The sequence below is a fragment of the Eptatretus burgeri genome, chromosome 16, assembly GCF_056783735.1.
Source record: "Eptatretus burgeri isolate ZD-2024b chromosome 16, Ebu_testis_v1, whole genome shotgun sequence".
NCBI lineage: Eukaryota > Metazoa > Chordata > Myxini > Myxiniformes > Myxinidae > Eptatretus > Eptatretus burgeri.
In genome coordinates this window covers 27,823,651-27,843,661 of record NC_140976.1, presented here as the reverse complement: position 1 = coordinate 27,843,661, position 20,011 = coordinate 27,823,651, and the positions used below count along the sequence as shown (strand labels likewise).

At 44.0% G+C, this 20,011-nt stretch overlaps 1 protein-coding gene across 4 annotated transcripts in view; it reads right to left on the bottom strand.

Annotated features, from left to right (window-relative positions):
* SMPD4 (sphingomyelin phosphodiesterase 4) overlaps positions 1-16,815 on the bottom strand; it is a 91,588-nt gene extending 74,773 nt beyond the window's left edge. The window contains exons 1-5 of one of the 4 annotated variants that reach the window (XM_085859712.1): positions 16,648-16,814; positions 14,743-14,829; positions 11,086-11,222; positions 6,957-7,032; positions 2,439-2,550 (exon numbers count right to left, since the gene is read on the bottom strand). In XM_085859712.1, coding sequence (XP_085715838.1) covers positions 2,439-2,550; positions 6,957-7,032; positions 11,086-11,222; positions 14,743-14,829 — 412 coding nt within the window. In that variant the 5' untranslated portion in view covers positions 16,648-16,814. Of the gene's footprint in view, positions 1-2,438; positions 2,551-6,956; positions 7,033-11,085; positions 11,223-14,742; positions 14,830-16,104; positions 16,356-16,647 lie in introns of those variants that run through there. The other 3 variants (XM_085859711.1, XM_085859714.1, XM_085859713.1) reach the window with 3 other exon arrangements.
* Positions 16,816-20,011: the final 3,196 nt, after the last annotated feature.

The window sequence follows — 20,011 nt, the reverse complement described above, 5'->3', positions numbered from 1 at the left end:
TCTCTCTCGTTTTCTCTCTCTCTCTCTCTCGTTCTCTCTCTCTCTCTCTCTCTCTCTCTCTCTCTCTCTCTCTCTCTCTCTCTCTCTCTCTCTCTCGTTCTCTCTCTCTCTCTCTCTCTCGTTTCTCTCTCTCTCTCTCTCTCTCTCTCTCTCTCTCTCTCTCTCTCTCTCTCTCTCTCTCTCTCTCTCTCTCTCTCTCTCTCGTTCTCTCTCTCTCTCTCTCTCTCTCTCTCTCTCTCTCTCTCTCTCTCTCTCTCTCTCTCTCTCTCTCTCTCTCTCTCTCTCTCTCTCTCTCTCTCTCTCTCTCTCTCTCTCTCTCTCTCTCTCTCTCTCTCTCTCTCTCTCTCTCTCTCTCTCTCTCTCTCTCTCTCTCTCTCTCTCTCTCTCGTTCTTTTTGTTCTATTGCATCCTGATCTGTTTCGTGTTCTTGCTCTTTTACAGGCCTCGACTCTGTACCCTACACTGACTCTGCAACAGGCCACCACACTTTGTCCTAAAAACCTGCTCTGCTGCTCTTGCATATCCTCTTTCTGCTCTATTCACAATATCATTTTCCCTAGGTCATCTTCCATCTGCTTGAAAATCAGCAAGCATCACAGCATTGCATAGAAAAGGTATAAAAAAACCTCACCTTAATAACAGACCTTTTAGCTTACTTCCAGTCATCACAAAGGTCATGGAATCCATCTCACAGTTGACATATAATCCTTGCTTTTCTCAAATGACATAATCTCAGATCATCAATACAGATTTAGACCCAATCAGTCTACCATGGACATGCTGCTTCAGTGCTTCTGTTCTCCCAACAATCGATGGAGGCCCTCAATGTGAGACGTGAGATCAGGGCCATTTCTCTGGGCACATCTCGAGTGTTTAATACAGTCTGGCATCCTGCCTTGCTCTCTAAACACTCTGCTTTTGGCATCCACAACAAACTCCACTCATGGTTTACTGATTTATTCTACTCTTGAAGCCAACTCATGGCATTCAACAGGATCCTTTCATCTCCTCTCCTAGGCAAGGCTGGAATGCCCCCAAGGCAATGTTCTGTGGGCCCAGTTCTATTCCTAATCCTCATCTTCATCAACAATCTCTCTGATTCTCTGGAAAATCCTCTTTATCACTTTGCTGATGACTCCGCCCTCTGCGTGTCATCCCTCATCCTTCAAGAAGCCTCTTCCACTTATTCAGACTGACAAAATCACAAGCTGGTCAGTCACTTGGAATATGTCTTTCAATCCTGACAAATCTCACACTCTCACTCTCTCCAAAAAGACCATCTGGCTGATTTACTTGTTTTACAATCCTACTGAAGAAGTTCAGACACTCAAACTCTTGGGTCTCACAATCAGCCATTGTCTCTCTTGGGCAAGCCACATGTCAAAGTTGGCCTCCAAAGCCTGTCACCTACTAGGTATCATCCTCTATAATGCAGTCTTTCCATTGCACACATGCACTTTTATCTACGTACAAGGCCTTCATCCACAGCTTGGAGTACTTCTGGGCTGACGCCCCTGCGTCACACCTTGCTTAGTTTGACGTCATGGACACCAAGGCCTTCAACATCATTGGAATCTCCCACGATGACGCAGAGTCTCACAGTTTCTATCACAGTTTCTGCAGGGCACATGCAGTCTGTCAGTAACTCCCATCTGGTGAAACTCCCAAAATCCAGAATCACTGTTCACCTCCACTTATTCATTCATTCATTCCTCTTTTCTCCCACCTGTGAGATAAACCTCCACATTCTCTTCAATCTCCTTCCCTCCAGGACTTCAAGACTACTGTTCACCACCATCACAGATCATCCCCCGTCCACAACCATAAGCTTTTCTACCATCAATCCACTCCAAGCCCACCTCTTTCCATGTTTCCAATTTGTTCTTCCACTTGTATAATTGAGAGTTTGCGGATGTCTCCATCTTGTTCACACCCGTGTCCTCCCCTTAGCCTCATTCCTTATTTCTCCAAGTCTCCATCTATTTTGTCCTTCAACCCTAATGTTGGTTATGTCCCCCCACTCCTCCCTCTTTCTACTGCTATTTTACATCCTGATCAGTTATGTGTTCTCACTCCTCCACGAGCCTCAACACTATATACAATCTTTTTTTCATCTTCCAACAGTCAAGGAAGTTGGATGGTGTTGGGTGTTCCATCAACATGTGTGCCGTCCCTCGGATATACGTTAAACCGGGTGTCCTATCTACCGGCATTAGATGGTGGACGTTAAAGATCCCACGTTGTCCTTCGTGAAGTCAACGAGCTATCGCCGGCACCCTGAACAAATTCCAAATTCCTGCACACTCAGTCGTGTGCCCTGTGTCAAGTTGCAATCCAACCAAGTTTGCAATGCTAGCGAATAAACTGCTTTCGGCAGAACGACTGCTCCATGTGGAGGATTGTGCACGAGTACATCTTCACAGTGCAGGAAAGGATACTGAGGAAAATGCAGTTATTCACATAGCCCTTGTTGGAAAACTGAAGTTTGTTCGTGTAAAGCGTAGAGTCATCTGGAAATCTCCCTTCTATCAGTACTCTCCTCAACAGGGCCTGGAAAAGAGTGGGAATCACATCAGGTCAGAGGTCAGAGGTCAGAGTGACAATGGGGCGATACAACCAACATGTCGAATGTAAGAATTCTTAAAATGCACATAGCATGTACTTTATTTTTTTAGTTTTTTGGTGTGCACAATCCAGGCTCGTGGAAGAGTAAGGTGACATGTGATAAAAGGTGGTGAGTGGTGTGGAAAGAACCAAACAAACAAGCAAGTGGATTAACCGACAGGAAAGCAACTACTGGGGTGCCTCCTTACAGTGGTTGCACCCCCTGAAGCAAGATGGGGCCAAATCTTCCCCACTCTTCACTCGTGTCCAGATTAGTCAGAGCAGCGCAGTCAGTTAGAGTGCCAATCAGTCCCCATGGACTGGCCCACTCCCTATCACGTTCCACATGAGCACCTCACACACAAAAACTCAAACGCCACACATGCATCACATATCCACAACAAACGTTTCTTTCTTTTTTTCTTCTTTGGGGAGTGATCTCCCTCCAGCAGTCCTCCCCTTTCTCCTCATTCCAGCCGAAGACATAGTTACCAACCTGGGGCCCCGACCACCTCAAGCCCAGAAATGCACACAACCTTAATATCCTCCAACACAACACAGACAGCCTCGTCAGCAAGGCTGTACAACTTAAACATGTCAGTCACACAAATAACGTTCATATGGCTATCATACAAAAAAAAACAAATTAAAAGAGAAAAACAAAACACTGTCCATCCTAAACTACACACCGATACACTCAGACAGACCGAACGCCAGAGGTGGAGGCCTCATCATATATATTCACAATTCAATTCAATACTCAGATATCACACAAGACACAAAAGCACTTCCTACCAACAGAAAACACACTTGAACTTCAAGCTTTCAAAATTAAAACTGGTAACAAAGCACACACGAACACCATAAACATTTACATACCACCAGACACATCCCCCACTGAATCAACCAATTACTCACCACAACTACAGAACCTTTGCTCCCTCGAAAACACCACCATTGGAGGGGACTTCAATGCCAAAGACAGCCTGGTTCACCCATCACCAACCAAACACCAGAGGCCAAACCATTGCTCGACAACTAACTTTATTTATATCGAATGATCCAGACCAAAACACAATCACACACACACACACACACACACACACACACACACACACACACACACACACACACACACACACACACACACACACACACACACACACACACACACACACACACACAAGCTGGTCACAATAACTCATCACCAGATATAACTTTCTGTTCTCCATCACTTTGCACCACGACCACGTGGAGAACAGTGCAACAACTCCCTTAAGATCACCTACCTGTCACCATTACCATAAACACACCTATAAACCTCAACGCAAACAAAAACAAAATATTTACCAATTACAAAAAAGTGATGTGGAATAACTGTGTGTACGACACTGAGCAAGAATTCCAACATCACCACCAGCATTGACATCCACATCAAACAGTTCAACATGATTAGCACAACCGCAACTTCTAAATACATTCCAAAGGGCAATATAAAAAACATACAACCCCGACTACACGGCAGAAATCGCACACCTCATGAAAACAACAAGACTACCTAAAGCACAACACACCAACACCCAAAGCACCGGACATAAATGAAACGATTCAAACACTAAACACAGACATCAACAACAAAATAATAACGAAAAAAACCCCACAAAACTGGCACTCCTTTCTCTGCACACGAGACCACTCAACCAATGTCAAACACTTGTACAAAATCATAAACAGTATCACTAACTCCAATGGTCCAACAGTGGCATAACACCCTCACAACTACCACAGACAACATACAATCAGAGAAACAAGAAGCTAACATCCTCAGAGAGCACGACACAAACACAAATCATATCAGACCCTGAAAAGAGGAAAGAAGTTTTGGAAGGTGCAAACGAAGCTGCCAGCTCGAAACCACCATCACGTCATTCACTCCCGCACTAGCAAAAAAAATCATCAAAAACCCGCAGGATACCGGCCCTGACAACATCTCCAATATACATTTAAAACACCTTGGACCACACGGCATATGCAGCCCTCACAAATATAAGCAATTTCTCCTTCCAACACTCAATAATTCCCCAAATGTGGAAACATGGCAAAAATCATTGCCATCCTAAAACCAAACAAAGATCCCACCAAGGCAGCCTCCTGCAGACCTATCGCATGACTTTGCACACCCTCCACAGTTACAGAACACCGAATACTCACACTCTCAAACTCTCACACACCCAACACGGATTCCGACCAAAGAACTCCACCACCACTCTCTTCACAAACCTCACACAAAACACCTTTGAAAGCTTCAGCAATAGAAAAACCACCAAAACGCACTATTCTGACCACAATAGTCATCAACATAAGCATTTCACAAACTCCACAAACTCTCACTCAAACAAAATACTCAACACAAACATGCACAACACCACCAAACGCTGGCCTGCCAACTACCTATCATGCAGACATTCATAATTTTAACAGCAAGTCATCATGCACATTATACTTTCCGAACGGAGCCCTCAAGGGTCAGTCCTCTCCCCCACACTCTTTAATCTGTTCATGCACGACATTCCACAACCACATGAAAACATACAAATAGCCTCATACACGGACGATATAACCATTACCTCCACTCATAGCAACATCAACATCAACACCGCCACAGCACAACTTCAACCCTTCCTCAGCACCCTACAAACCTGGCTCACCATCAACAGACTGAAAGTAGCCCCCTCAAAATCAACAGTCACTCTTTTAACAAATTATACCAAGGAACATAGTGCTGCATCACACATCGCACTGAATAACATCCCTATCCCACACACACTGAACAACATCCCTATCCCACACACACTGAACAACATCCCTATCCCACACACACTGAACAACATCCCTATCCCACACACAAACAAAAATACTTGACGCCACTGTTAACACATCCATGTCATTTTCAGATCACATCATAAACATTTTAAAACAAGGACAAATGTGTCCAAGAGCCACGTCCTACAGGTTTTGTCTTCACCAGAAGAATAAGAAGAATAAGAAGAATAAGAATAAGAATAAGAATAAGAATAAGAATAAGAATAAGAATAAGAATAACAACGCGGAGCTCTCTTAGAGCCGCGTCTCGTGGAAAGCATGCACACCCAGGCAAAACACACTGAGAAACACCATCACCGATATACAAACAGTACATGAGACCAGTCATTAACTACGTCAACTCATTTTGGCCTCCAGCCTATCAAACACACATCTCAACACTCGAGAGAGCATACAACACAAAGCCCTTTGCATCCATCATCACAGGTTACACATTAACAACACCCATTGAGCACCTACACACAGAGGTAAAAATGCCAAAAGTCAAAGACCACTTCAACATGAGAGATGCACAATTCCTTGCAATGGCAAGTGCCATCCCTAATCACCCTTGCCACTATATGTACAACCACCCACAGGCCCGACACATTAAAGCGACACTACATTGACATCCTCTAAAACATCCATCCCCCCAATGAACAACGGAAACAACAAAAACACATTCACACCCACATCACTATAAACACAATCAACAAACGAGGCCCAAAGTGTATCCTGGCCAGTAAACCCCCACCCATCCATGACACAGACCAACGACTCTCCAGGTCCGACCATGTTCACCTTGCACGCCTCCACTGTGGACATCACCCACAGCTCTTACATTACAAACACAGACTCGACAACACCACTGACAACACCTGTAACCTCTTCCAGGCCGCTCCACACACAACAAAATACATAATGGAAGACTGCGCGGTCCTGGCTCTACTTGGACAAGAGCACAACATCATAGATGCGAGAGATCTCTGGGTCGCTCCTGGGAGATCGATCCGCTATCTCCGTGTCACAGGCCTGTTCGAGCAGAACTGACTGGGGCAACACAACAAACAGGAAAAAAGACGAGACAAAGATGATAGCCTGCAGGAAAGATGGGTGGGTGTGGGGACAGTTAATGGGACTAGCAAATATCACGTGCAGGGATAGAAGATGAGACAAGATGGCAGTATACAGCAGTCACAAAGTCCTCCAGGGAGAAGTGGGATCACACTGTTCAAGGAAAGCGATTCCACATCTACAGGAGAAAAGAGGAATAATGTTTGCAAAGCAGGGTGCCCAGACAGTGTCGGAGGCCCACGATGATTCCAGATGGCCTGAATGTCAAATTCAAGGATTTGAACAAAATTTGTAGACTGATAACAAAAAATGATGGGATATATCAAAGTTATATTTTTGTGCAAAAGTGGAAGAGGTTCAGCTCGTTAACAAATTAATGAAGCAGTAATAACTAAAAGCAAACTTAAACAGTTTACCGGCAATCTATGGAGAGAAAATGGGTAGCTGAGGTTCTCTGCCTGCAACTTGTAGACCATTCTCATCATGGGACCACTAAGGACAAGACAAAGTGTTTTTGAGCGTGGATTAAAAAATAAAAAAGAACCCAGCTCTGTCAATACGTGATGGCCTCACACACGACCACTGAACATTTGCCAATTCACCATTTTGAGTGAGAAGATCTTAAGCAGAATAAAAGGCAATTCAAAAACTTTGATATATTGCAAAGTTACATGCATCACTTGACTCAAAGCTGTCTAATTTGTGTTATAATCCCAACCTCGCTATAAATGGTCATCCAAGTGTTTCGCAGGCAAGATGATTGTGCACGTTTCACAGGCATCAATGTGTGTGCCGTCCCTCAGATGGATGTGAAACTGGGCATCCCATCTGCTGGCATTGGTTGGTGGACATTAAAGATCCCATGGTGTCCTTCACAAAGAGTCAGCGAGCTATCGCCGGCACCATGGCCAAATTCCAAATTCCTGCCCTAACCTTAGTCAAATGTCAAGTTCTGGCCAGATGGTTCATGAAAGACATGGGCCAAGCTTCCTCCGGCCAACCCTCTCAGAATGTCTATCGTCACGCTGGATCTGACCATTTATGTATGTCATATATATATATATATATATATATATATATATATATATATATATATATATATATATATATATATATATATATATATATATATATATATATATATATATATATATATATATATAAAATCTTGCATACATACAGTGCCTATGGAAAGCTGACACACCCCTTTCAAAATTTTCACCTGTTGTTGCCTTGTAGCCTGGAATTAAATTGCATTAAATCAGACTTTTCCCACCTATATTTACACATCGTAACCCACAACTTACAAGTGAAAAACAAACTCTACAAATTTCAGAAAATTAATCAAAAATACAAAACTAGAATATCTTGGTTGGATAAGTGTCCACCCCCCTGAGTTAATACTTCGTGGAAGCACATCTGACAGCAATTACAGCTGTGAGTCTGTCGGGATAGGTCTCTACCAACTTTACACACATTGATTGGGCAATATTTTCCCATTCTTCTGTACAAAATAATTTTTCCCTGTAGGATTTTTCTGTATGTTGCTCCATCCATTTTCCCTTCTGTCCTGAAAAGTGCCTCGTCCCTGCTGATGAGAAACATCCTCATCACATGATGCTGCCACCACCCTGCTTCACAGTCGGGGTGCTGTTCTTTGGGTAAGTACCAAACTTAACGTTTTGCATTGAGGCCAAAAAGTTCCATCTTGGTTTCGTAAGTCCACAAAACGTTTTGCCACATGGCTTCAGAATCTCCAGTGTTTTTTTGCATTCCTCAAATGGGACTCAAGGTGGGCTTTTTTGAGTAATGGCTTCCTTCTTGCCACCCTACCATGCAGACCAGACATGTGGAGTGCTTGGGAAACTGTTGTCACATGCACACAGTAACCAGTCTTTGCCATAAAGGCCTGTAGCTCTTTCAAAGTTGCCATTGGCCTCTTGGTGGCCTCTCTTATCAGTCTCCTCCTTGCTTGGTCATCCAATTTGGAGGGATGACCTGATCTAGGCAGGGTCTTGGTGGTACCATATGCCTTCCACTTCTTAATGATTGTCTTGACTGTGCTCCAAGGGATATTCAAGGCCTTTGAAATATTTTTATACCCATCCCCTAACCTGTGCCTTTCCACAACTTTATCCTGGAGGTCTTTTGTAAGCTGCTTGGTGCTCATGGTTGAGTCTTTGCTGTGAAATGCACTACCCAGCAGAGGAAACCTCCAGGAACAGCTGATTTTATTCTGAAAGAATCAGAATCATTAAAATTTAACACGGGTGGAGGCCAATTAACTTGGTGTGTGATTTTGAAGGCGATTGGTTACCCCTGAGCTTGGTTACAATTGCTATTATAAGGGGGGTGGACACTTATCCCACCAAGATATTCTAGTTTTGTTTTTAATTAATTTTCTGAAATTTGTAGAATTTGTTTTTCACTTGGAAATTGTGGGTTACGATGTGTAAGGGTGTGAAAAGTCTGATAAGGTAACAAAAGATGAAAATTTTGAAAGGGGGTGCAGACTTTCTATCAGCACTGTATATGTTCATTCTCCTCCAATCTGGATGTCTGTCAGTTCAGGGAGGTGCTTCAAAATCAAATCGGTGCCGTTTTGTTCACTTTGTTTTGCTCTGAGGCTCCATAGCCCTCTGGTTTACATGTGACAACTGAATTTATGAGTCTTCTATCATTAAATAAAGGTACCATTTTGAAGAAATAAAGGTACATTTTGATTAAAACTCATGCAGAGGAAATGAGGTAATGCATGTTTTGTTCAGAGCGAACATGGCAGTGGTCTATTACACACCGCACAATGAAGGTACATTATCATAATACAGAGGAAAGAAAATAGTCAAGTCTTCAATAATAATAATCAAAAAATTTGAGTTTTCAAGGCTGAATAGTGTGCATATACAGGATTTATAAACCAACTATTTCACTGTGGAGGGGGTTTAAAGGCTTGGAGGAGATTGAAGCCTTTGGGTTGGGGCAGGGGGAGGTTGAAAATTTGGGAGTGGGGGTTGAAGACTTCTGGATTGTGAGGATGGGGTAGGTGGTGAAAGAGAGGGAAGGGGAGAAGAGAGGGGAAGATGTTTTCTTATGAATCTATTCTGTCCACCTCAATCCTCATCCAAGTCTCCCTCTATTTTGTCCTTCAACTCTGCTGCCTATTTTAGATGTCCCCCCCCCCCCAAACTGTTCCTTTTTGTCCTGATGCATTCATTATTCTACCTCTTCCATGAGCCTTGACTATATACAAGAAAAAATAAACAGTCATAGGTTGGGAATCACTGCACAGGCTTGATGGGCCGAATGGTCTCTTTATATGATGAAGTCCTTGGAAGGGATGTCATCTATTATATATTGCAAACCATGGTGTACTTTTGTTTGTCATTCAATAAATCCTTATTTTGTAAGATGTGGGCCTTGTCTGCAATGCACTTCCTACGTGGCACTTGTTTTGGCACGATTGAATATCCCTGGATATTAAATAAAAATTCTGATAACCAGCATGGTTTTAGCACACGCATAGAAAAGGGGATGCTCGTCACACCACTCAGGCAAGCGATTGATTAAGCTGAGCCTTAAAAGGTCCACAGAATCAAAAAATAATTTTGGTTTAAAAAATAGATATGGCTTCACTTAACACTTAATCGTTGTTCTTATCTTGAACAAATATCATGAAACGAAGATTTTAATGTTTTCTGGTGTCCTTTTATGCTTGATTGGTCCAATCCCCCAAAAACCGGTGATCATATATTAGGAAACACACCACATCATCTCCTCCTTGGGTTCATACATGGACAGTCTTCCAGCACCTTCTACATAATGATTTTGACTATCGTCATAATCTGAGAATTGTTGATCAGAAAATTATTCATCAAATTCACTTTCGGACGAGTCTGAAACGAATTGTCTTTCCAATCTTTACCTTGATTACATCATGGCAGTTTTCTGGAAATTTTTACAGGCGGTACCCAACGGGTTTGCTTTTTTAAACTGCAACCCCTCAAAAAAATGGAATTAAAAACCACGTTCAGTTCTTTTTTTTATTACTTAAAAAAAAATCAATATAATCACATCAAAAAAACGATTTATCTTTTTTTTTTTTATTCTGTGGACCTTCAAGCTCGCCAGTCTCTCAATGCAAGGCCTCGGCATGTGCATTTCCCCACCAAGCGCCATTCATGGCTGAGTGACAAGTAACGGCCATAAAGCAGTACGTTTGCCTTTACAACCAAAACAAGTGTGGTTTTACTCACAAACACATGCTTAAAATTGAAGTGAAAAGGCATATCACATGGGAGTAAAAGAAAACAAACAGCATATGGAGGCCAATCAGAAATCAGTGCAAAACATCATTGCAGTTTGTAATAACAAGTGACTTGTAGGTGAAGCAAACAGCTCCTTCCTGGATCATAAACTGCTGAAGGTCGCACAGACGAGAGGAAGCGTGCTGCACAGATTCCAACATTAACATCCGACTTTCAGACACAGCAACAGCTGAAGGCAAAAGAAAGGGAAATTGCAAACTTGCATCGTCGAGTTACTTGCCTGGGCGATAGAAAATTGTGAATTGCAGTGTAGTCCGCATAATTGTCTCTGCTGTTCAGGAGGTGAGGATTCCATCCCAGTCCTTTGTTCCCCCCATAAATATTGTCCACAATAGCTTTGAAAACACAGTGGAGCTCCTGTAATCCAGAAATAAAAGGAGGAACGGCAATAACGTGAATAGAACTCGTTTACATAAAACTGAGAATTACGAGAACAACCTCAACATACGACTCAAATAAAGGTTTTAGTCCAAGAGCCCAAACACTTTTGTTCCAGTGTCGGAATTCAAAAAGTGTGAAGGTATTTTCAGAATGAGAATTTTATGCTGATTCCGAAAATGCAGTTCTTGTTTGTCAGAAATGCTGTGTTCAAGTTGAAAAATTACATTTTCGGAAGGAAAATGAAAATGTTCAAATGTTCGTGGGAAGAATTAGTTACACGATGTATTCAACATTTCCTTGTATTTTTGCATTCTTCTTTATCATAGTGATGCATATCATGGATATCGTTTCTACATTAGTACATTGACCGATTCATATAACAGAAACACCTTTTGTAAAAATTAACATAGAAATCACCAATTGAAAAATTAACGAAAACGTTTTGGGCGATAATTATGTAACTTAACCAGAAAGATGATTTTTATGGTGACATGTACATAAAGCTATTTGTTGAAGTTTGAAAGTAACATTGCATTGGCAGATTAACTGACTTAATTGATATAGCTGAGGTTGTGGATCTATTAGTGGGTCCACAACGTCGCCGGTGGGTCCACACAGTCGGGAGACATTCTGAGCTCTCTATGACGAACCGAGCTCGGATGATGATCCAGGCAGCCAGAAAAATCAAATAGAGAACTCGTCTTAATTGTGAAGGCCAATATTGTTCTACATCGACAAACAGGTAGAACAATGGAATGTTCATCGACGTATGCCAATTTGGATAGCAAGGAGAAGCTGACATTTTGGCTATTCACCCTCAACTCAAAGATAACTCTCGCTTAGAAAAATCACTTGCTTACAAGTAAGGTGTATGTGTATGTGTATGTGTATGTGTATGTGTATGTGTATGTGTATGTGTATGTGTATGTGTATGTGTATGTGTCACGATTTTATAGTGCACATGTAGTTCCATATCCGACTCAGAGGATGAACAATAAGGTACTTCCTCGTTAACCTCTTCATATGACATGGTGTGACCGATCTGTTTGCTTACATCAGGAACCTGTGGCCCTTCAAACCGCTTTGTGGCAGTGTTTTTTTTATTTTTTCTCTTTCTCTATTTCAGCCATTCTCTATTTTCCTCTGTTTTTCCCACCCACGATCCTCTGTGCAGCCCAGTTGTATGATGACAGGGAAATTTCATTCTTCCACATTGATGTTTACAAATTTGCACGGTTTACTTTCTTTAAAGGGACAGATCTGCATGGAGGCATATTGCAAGGGTTTGTTTCTGTGATGAGGCTGAGAAGTGCTCTTTGGTGCATAATACTGAAGAAAGAGCACATACCTGGCTGTATTCACAGATGTCAAATTGGGTTTCCCATACAACGTCCAAACAAAGGCCTCCATGTCAGTGAGCAGCTCATATGAGATGAGGTGATTCTCCAAATTTTGAAAATGCTGTCCTGAATCTTGTAGCCTTTTCCATCAAAGCTAGAGGCCGAACCTCACCTTTATGGTGAAAACTGGTGGTATTGTCACATCCTGTGAATGAATGCCTGTAGTCCTGCAATAGCACCACACATCTCTAATCCCATGCTTAAAGCTAGCACAGACACATCTATGTATCGTGTTGTAGCTTATACTAATATCCATCAGCAAATGAGCTTTAAGGATATTGCTGTGTGAGCAGTACAATGAGTACATCAGTGTCACATGCACATAATACAATGTTACTTTCTTGCAGAGACTCACACATGTGCTTGATGTGCCAAATAAATGGCGTATCTGCCTCCTGCTGGTTGCATGCTGGACTGGGGACTTCTTCCCTGTGGACGCAATCATCCACTAGCAGACTAGCTCATACTTGTAAAGCTTTATCACCCAGTCCTACAAACAGTGTGTGCTCTCAGATCTGCTCGATGTATGCCATTTTTTGCCACTCATCCACGAGGAACTTCAAGAGGGCTGTCTTGAATGAGTTTGACCTGAGGACAGCTTTGAAGTCTTTCGGACGTCTCTGGTCAGAACCGCATTTAACGAATTGGGTCTTTGAAGAATCAGTTTCACGTCTGCTGTGCTCAATATCCTTGATCCAAGTTGATACTTGCTGTAAGGTGCAGTTGTCTCCCAAAGAGATCTCGTATCCCTTGCAATTCTTTGATTTTTCTGTCCTCAACAGTGATTTTGACTTTGATGGCGTCTGACGAGAAATTCTTTACTTTGCATCGAATGATGGGCTCCTTAAATCTGGGAGGATTAGCAAAACATTACTTTTTAAAATCATCAAATCGTCTTGTGCCAATTTCAATGCAGTGCAAGAGTTCATTCCTCACGTCCTCTGATGGTGCTTTTTCAGTTGACAGGCAGTATAGCGCTTCATGCGGAGTGGTATCATCAAATGGATTCATTGTAGCTTCAATACCAGGGACGATTTTCTCGACATCTTTGTCACGTACTGTGCGGTGGTGGGTGAGCTCCTGTGTTGAATCTTCTCGCTTTCTTCATCCCAAATATCAAACAGGTGGCCGATAATTTGACTTCTGGCAGCACGACTGACCATCCACCTACTTCTTGCAGCGATGTTCTGAGTGAACACGGATATCCCAATCATACGCGAGGCTGCATCGGCATTGATCGTTTGTTCTAGGGTCAAATCAACTGGGGTTCTTGAGAAGGTCTTGCTGCTGCGCCAGATAGACAAACCCCCAGAATTCATTAAAAAAAATAGATTGAGAATACACTATAAAGTCTGAAAATTTAATATTTTCTTCTTTTTTTTTTCCAAAAATGTAATTTTTCACCGTGAGCAAGAAATGCATTTTCGGAATCGGCATAAAATTCTGATTCAGAAACACTTTCAAACCTTTTGGCCTCCGACGGGAATAAAGGTGTCCGGGCTCTCGTAGTATTTAAACTTGGTTAAAAGGTACGTACTCTGCAGGACGATACCTTCAATCGATTTAATTTGCAGGTAACCAAATTGTTTTAAAATAATGATATTAATTGAATAATGCATGGAAACCAGAGGCAGAATCGAGAACGTATGTGGACCCGAGGGGACTGGACGGAAAGGAATACACGGAGGAAGGGTCTCCAACCCCACATATGAAATCAATTTTATGATTGATCAATGTTCTTGACCCTATTGAACCATCCATTGGGACCACACTCTGTGCAGAGTGTTGGTGCTGCCTAAACAGTCTCCTGGGCTAGTGGGCACAATCCTGGACGGGTCGCCACTCCGACACAGGATACCAGCAACCTGGTACTCATTTTGCCGACCTCGGAAGGATAACAGGCAGAGTCAACCCCACCTGGTATTAATTCAACAGCCGAGTTGGATTTGAACTCGGGATCCCAAGCCCACCACCCTAACCATTAAGCCAGCATAGGAGGTGAAAAAGACCCCAGTGGAGTGGAATACAGAACAGCTGAAAGAAACATCCTCATATCGGTAAAGGAGAAGAACAGCACTGATGATGATGAGGCTTACTTTGGTTGAATAGTTATCAATGAGTTGGGTGAATTCAAGGCAGCACTGAGATGCAGGTTTACTGGCCATGTCAGCTTGCACTTGCATCTGAAATCAAATAAGAAAAGACACAAGAAAATGGAGTGCGCAAGCAACTGGGCAAACATCCATGGGGGAGGGAGGGAGAAAGGGGAGGGGAGGGAGGAAGGGGAGGGGAGGGGAGGGAGGAAGGGGAGGGGAGGGGAGGGAGGAAGGGGAGGGAGGGAGGAAGGGGAGGAAGGACGTGAAGGCAAGGGGGGTGGAGTGATGCAGTGAGGTGAAGGGGTGGGAGGGCGACGAGGGAAAAAACGACAGGAACACTGGTGGCTGGGGACACCAGTGTTGGGGGAGGGGTACTCATGTTGGGGGGTACCAGTGTTGGGGGGTGAGGGATACCAGTGTTTGGGGGAGGGGTACCAGTGTTGGGGGAGGGGTACCAGTGTTGGGGGGGAGGGGTACCAGTGTTGGGGGGAGGGGTACCAGTGTTGGGGGGAGGGGTACCAGTGTTGGGGGGAGGGGTACCAGTGTTGGGGGGAGGGGTACCAGTGTTGGGGGGAGGGGTACCAGTGTTGGGGGAGGGGTACCAGTGTTGGGGGAGGGGTACCAGTGTTGGGGGGAGGGGTACCAGTGTTGGGGGGAGGGGTACCAGTGTTGGGGGGAGGGGTACCAGTGTTGGGGGGAGGGGTACCAGTGTTGGGGGGAGGGGTACCAGTGTTGGGGGAGGGGTACCAGTGTTGGGGGAAGGGGTACCAGTGTTGGGGAAGGGGGTACCAGTGTTGGGGAAGGGGTACCAGTGTTGGGGAAGGGGTACCAGTGTTGGGGAAGGGGGTACCAGTGTTGGGGAAGGGGGTACCAGTGTTGGGGAAGGGGTACCAGTGTTGGGGAAGGGGTACCAGTGTTGGGGAAGGGGTACCAGTGTTGGGGGGGTGCCAGTGTTGGGGGGTGAGTACCAGTGTTGGGGGGTGAGTACCAGTGTTGGGGGGTGAGTACCAGTGTTGGGGGGTGAGTACCAGTGTTGGGGGGGTGAGTACCAGTGTTGGGGGGTGAGTACCAGTGTTGGGGGGGTGAGTACCAGTGTTGGGGGGGTGAGTACCAGTGTTGGGGAGGGGTGAGTACCAGTGTTGGGGGGGTGAGTACCAGTGTTGGGGGGGTACCAGTGTTGGGGACATCGGGATTGGAGGAGAAGTTCACCCGGTGTGGGGATTAGAGGATTACCGGTGTATGCTATTACTCGTTCCGCACACCAAGCAAAGGCCACGGAACTTCTTTTGGTTTGTAGTAATAACACAGCACAATTTAAATCTCCGCAATGCTCCATTTACTCTGCACGACGACACTGCTTACCAGCAAGGAGACATGGTACGACTGCTGTGGAAAACCCGCCATCGATCAAACAACTTCCTTTTTCAACCAAACGTGTTTTACTGTATAAAGTACTCTTTAATATTGTACTATAGTTTTGAAAAACAACGCTGTGAAAACGTCCTGAGCCGCGAGTATTAAACCATTAAATCAAAACACATTTCCCATTAAATTGGGCTTGAGGTGAAAAATAAACCGACGACGCTTCCAACGGCTCTCACATGTTACACCGCTTCAAACGGTTATCGAGCTCGTCTTCTTCTTCTTCTTCGTTCGTATGCAAAGCAAGATGAGGAGTAGCATTATTGCGGGAGGGCGCGGCTGTGCAACTGATGCAGTGCCCCTGTAGGTTCGAGCAAGAATTTGTAATTTGTTCATGGTGCCGGCGATAACTCGCGGACTCTTCGTGAGGGACACCGTCCTCCGTCGGTGCGGTCGCATCCCCAGTTAGCCGCTGGTGACTTATCAGCAACGACTTAAAAACTCCAAATCGGCCGGCAAACTGCCCCAAGTGCAGGCTCTTACACGTCATCTGAGGAGGAGCATGGTCTTCGTAAGATTTAACTGTCTTTCATTGCAAAACGAAGCTCAGCATCGCGGGTCTCGTGAGATCAACGCCATCCAGATCGAGCCGCAGGAACTATTTTACATGACATCTCCGCGATCCAGATCGAGCCGCAGGAACTATTTTACATGACATCGCGATCCAGATCGAGCCGCAGGAACTATTTTACATGACATCTCCGCGATCCAGATCGAGCCGCAGGAACTATTTTACATGACATCGCGATCCAGATCGAGCCGCAGGAACTACTTTACATGACATCTCCGCGATTCAGATCGAGCCGCAGGAACTATTTTACATGACATCTCCGCTCCTTCAGAACGAAAAGAAATCAAGGAAAATCAATTCAACAATTGGATTTCATTTACAATCAACAAATAAAGAATTTATATCAACACACATAGTAGTAACAATCTATCTATAATTCCAGCAATCTGTGTGTGTGTGTGTGTGTGTGTGTGTGTGTGTGTGTGTGTGTGTGTGTGTGTGTGTGTGTGTGTGTGTGTGTGTGTGTGTGTGTGTGTGTGTGTGTGTGTGTGTGTGTGTGTGTGTGTGTGTGTGTCTGAGTGTGTGTGTGTCTGTGACCGCTGTTTCTCGACAACCACTGGTCCGATCTAATTGAAACTTGCCAGATATATTGCTGGGGACCTGAGTATGTGCCTTTTCAAGGTTTGATATTAATCGGACAAGCGGTTCCCAAGTTATGGCCATTTATTTACCAACCAATGACAAGACACGTTCCTGCGTGGGCGTGGCCGATAGGGGAAGGGAACCTCAGCTGCGTTCCCCATTATGGGTTACAACGTACGGACTTCCGGATGATGATGACTTCGTGTATTGTAATAATTTCTCGATTTCTTATGCGCATTTATAGATAAACACAATGCCCCAAGTTATGATCGTTTTCATATTAGACGGTGCATAAATTTCGGTAACATCAGAGTGAGCTGGCATGCTTCAAAGCAAGAAGTAATTTATTTATTTTTTTGCACGAAGGTTTTTTTTTTTCCTCTTCTCTTCTCTTTGTGTTTTTCCTTGCGACGACATTGCGAAAAGGTAAAATACGTTGGCGCTAATTGAATAATTGGCCATTAAAACTAAATTGCAAATAATCGTAACTGCGATATGCGAACTTCCGGACAGTGAGGACTTAACTTCCGGACTTCCGGACTTCTTCCGGATAGTGACGAGTACTGTATTCTTTCTCGATTTTTTTCTCGATTTATCGACTTACTGTATTCTTTCTTTCTCGATTTCTGTACTTTCTCGATTTCTTTCTCGATTTTCTTAAACACAATGACCCAATCCAGTCGTCGTTTACGACAGCGAAGGAACGAAGCTGCGCGTTATGCACGTGCAATGGAATATCACGAAGCACGAGCTGCTCGCTTGGCAGACAACATTGAACGTGAGGCAAGGTGTTGTGCAGCTGAAACGGATGAAGAACGAACTGCTCGCTTGGCAGACAACAATGAACGCGAGGCAAGGCGCCGTGCAGCTGAAACGGATGAAGAACGAACTGCTCGCTTGGCCGACAACATTGAACGCGAGGCAAGGCTCCGTGCAGAAGAAACGGGTACGGGCAGTGAGAGCGAAGGAACGGCCTGTACGGTTGTTGTTTCTGGCACGCGGTTTGAAATTTTTTTGTTTTGTTTTGCTTGCACGTACGGCCACACACGTACGAGCACGCACCTACGGGCATGCACTCGTCTATCTATAATTCCAGCAGTGTGTGTGTGTGTGTGTGTGTGTGTGTGTGTGTGTGTGTGTGTGTGTGTGTGTGTGTGTGTGTGTGTGTGTGTGTGTGTGTGTGTGTGTGTGTGTCTGCGACCTCCGTTTCTCGACAACCACTGGTCTGATCTCATTGAAACTTGCCAGGTATATTGCTGGGGACCTGAGTGTTTGCCTTTTCAAGGTTTGATATTAATCGAACAAGTGGTTCCCAAGTTATGGCCATTTATTTACCAAACCAATGACAGGACACTGCTATGACGTCACGATTGCCGTCACAAATTTCAAAACATGCCAACAAAACAAAACCAGAGAGTTGGTGTCAAAGCCACCCAATGCTCACCTGTTTATACATTTATCGTTTTTATTAGACTAGTCTAATAATATTTTTATAAAGCATTACAGTGAAGTCTGATCCAAATAATTTTAAAGCAATATATGTATTTGTATATTGTAATCAGTAAAAAATAGTGTGGTAGATAAAAACATTAGAAAGGAAATAACTTGCACCAAAAACTTTAACATTTTCACGCTCACGCTCACGGCGGGGTATCACTATCGCTCTGTTCTTCGAACAGGCGAGCTTACAAAACATTATTATTATTATTTTTTGCACGTACGGCCACACACGTACAGGCACGCACGAGTAATAATAATAATAATAATAATAAACCTACACATGGCAACCCACCCACACACAAAATCAAAGGAAATCACAACAATGGCCGTTTCACAACAATGGCCTGAGCGAGTCCTAGAAGGAAGAGTCTCGTGGAGCTGTTCATCCAGCACAACAGTGGGGGGGGGGGGGCAAAAGAGGTGTATTACAAGAAGAAGGGGGCAAAGGAGAAACATTGCAGTGATCATCATTGCTGGTACGAGAAGGGGACGAGGAAGTATCACTGTGTTCATCATAGTCCGACTTTCCCATCTCTGGCTCGTACACATAGCCAGCTTGTTTGAAGATGAAGATCAGAGATGTTGGCAATTCCTGCGGAACAAAGGGTTTCCTGCTTGGAGCATGAAGGACCTAGGGGACTCGTGTTTTAGTATGATTTCACCAGGAACCCATTATCTAGTACCAGGAAGCAATTCCATAGGGACTTTTCTGACCCTGAAAAGATGGCCGCTCCCGTGCTACTCGATCATGATGGAACATTTGTTCGGTCTTTTCCATGTCAAAATGCCGTTTAACCTCATGAAAGCTGTAGGGTTTTGCTACAAGTAAACTGTGCTTTGCAGGCAGCTTGTTACGTGGTCTTCTACCCATCAACAACTGTGCAGGGGACAAGGGTAGTCCTTCTAGGGGAGTGGTGCGGTTGTCCAACAAAGCCAGATGTTTGTCCTCCGCTTTCTTCCACAATGTTTTTTTTACAGTTTTCACTGCTCTTTCAGCTTCACCGTTAGCACGAGCAAATCGAGGGCTGGAAGTAGTCTGGTTCATGCCGGAATCAAAACAGATCGATTTTAACTCTTTGGACAACTAACAAGGATGCACTGTCATCCTAAGACCCTCAGGTATACCATGTGTACGAAAGATGGATTTTAGAGCATCAATTGTTGTGTGACCGCATATCCTTGAGCTCACATCCC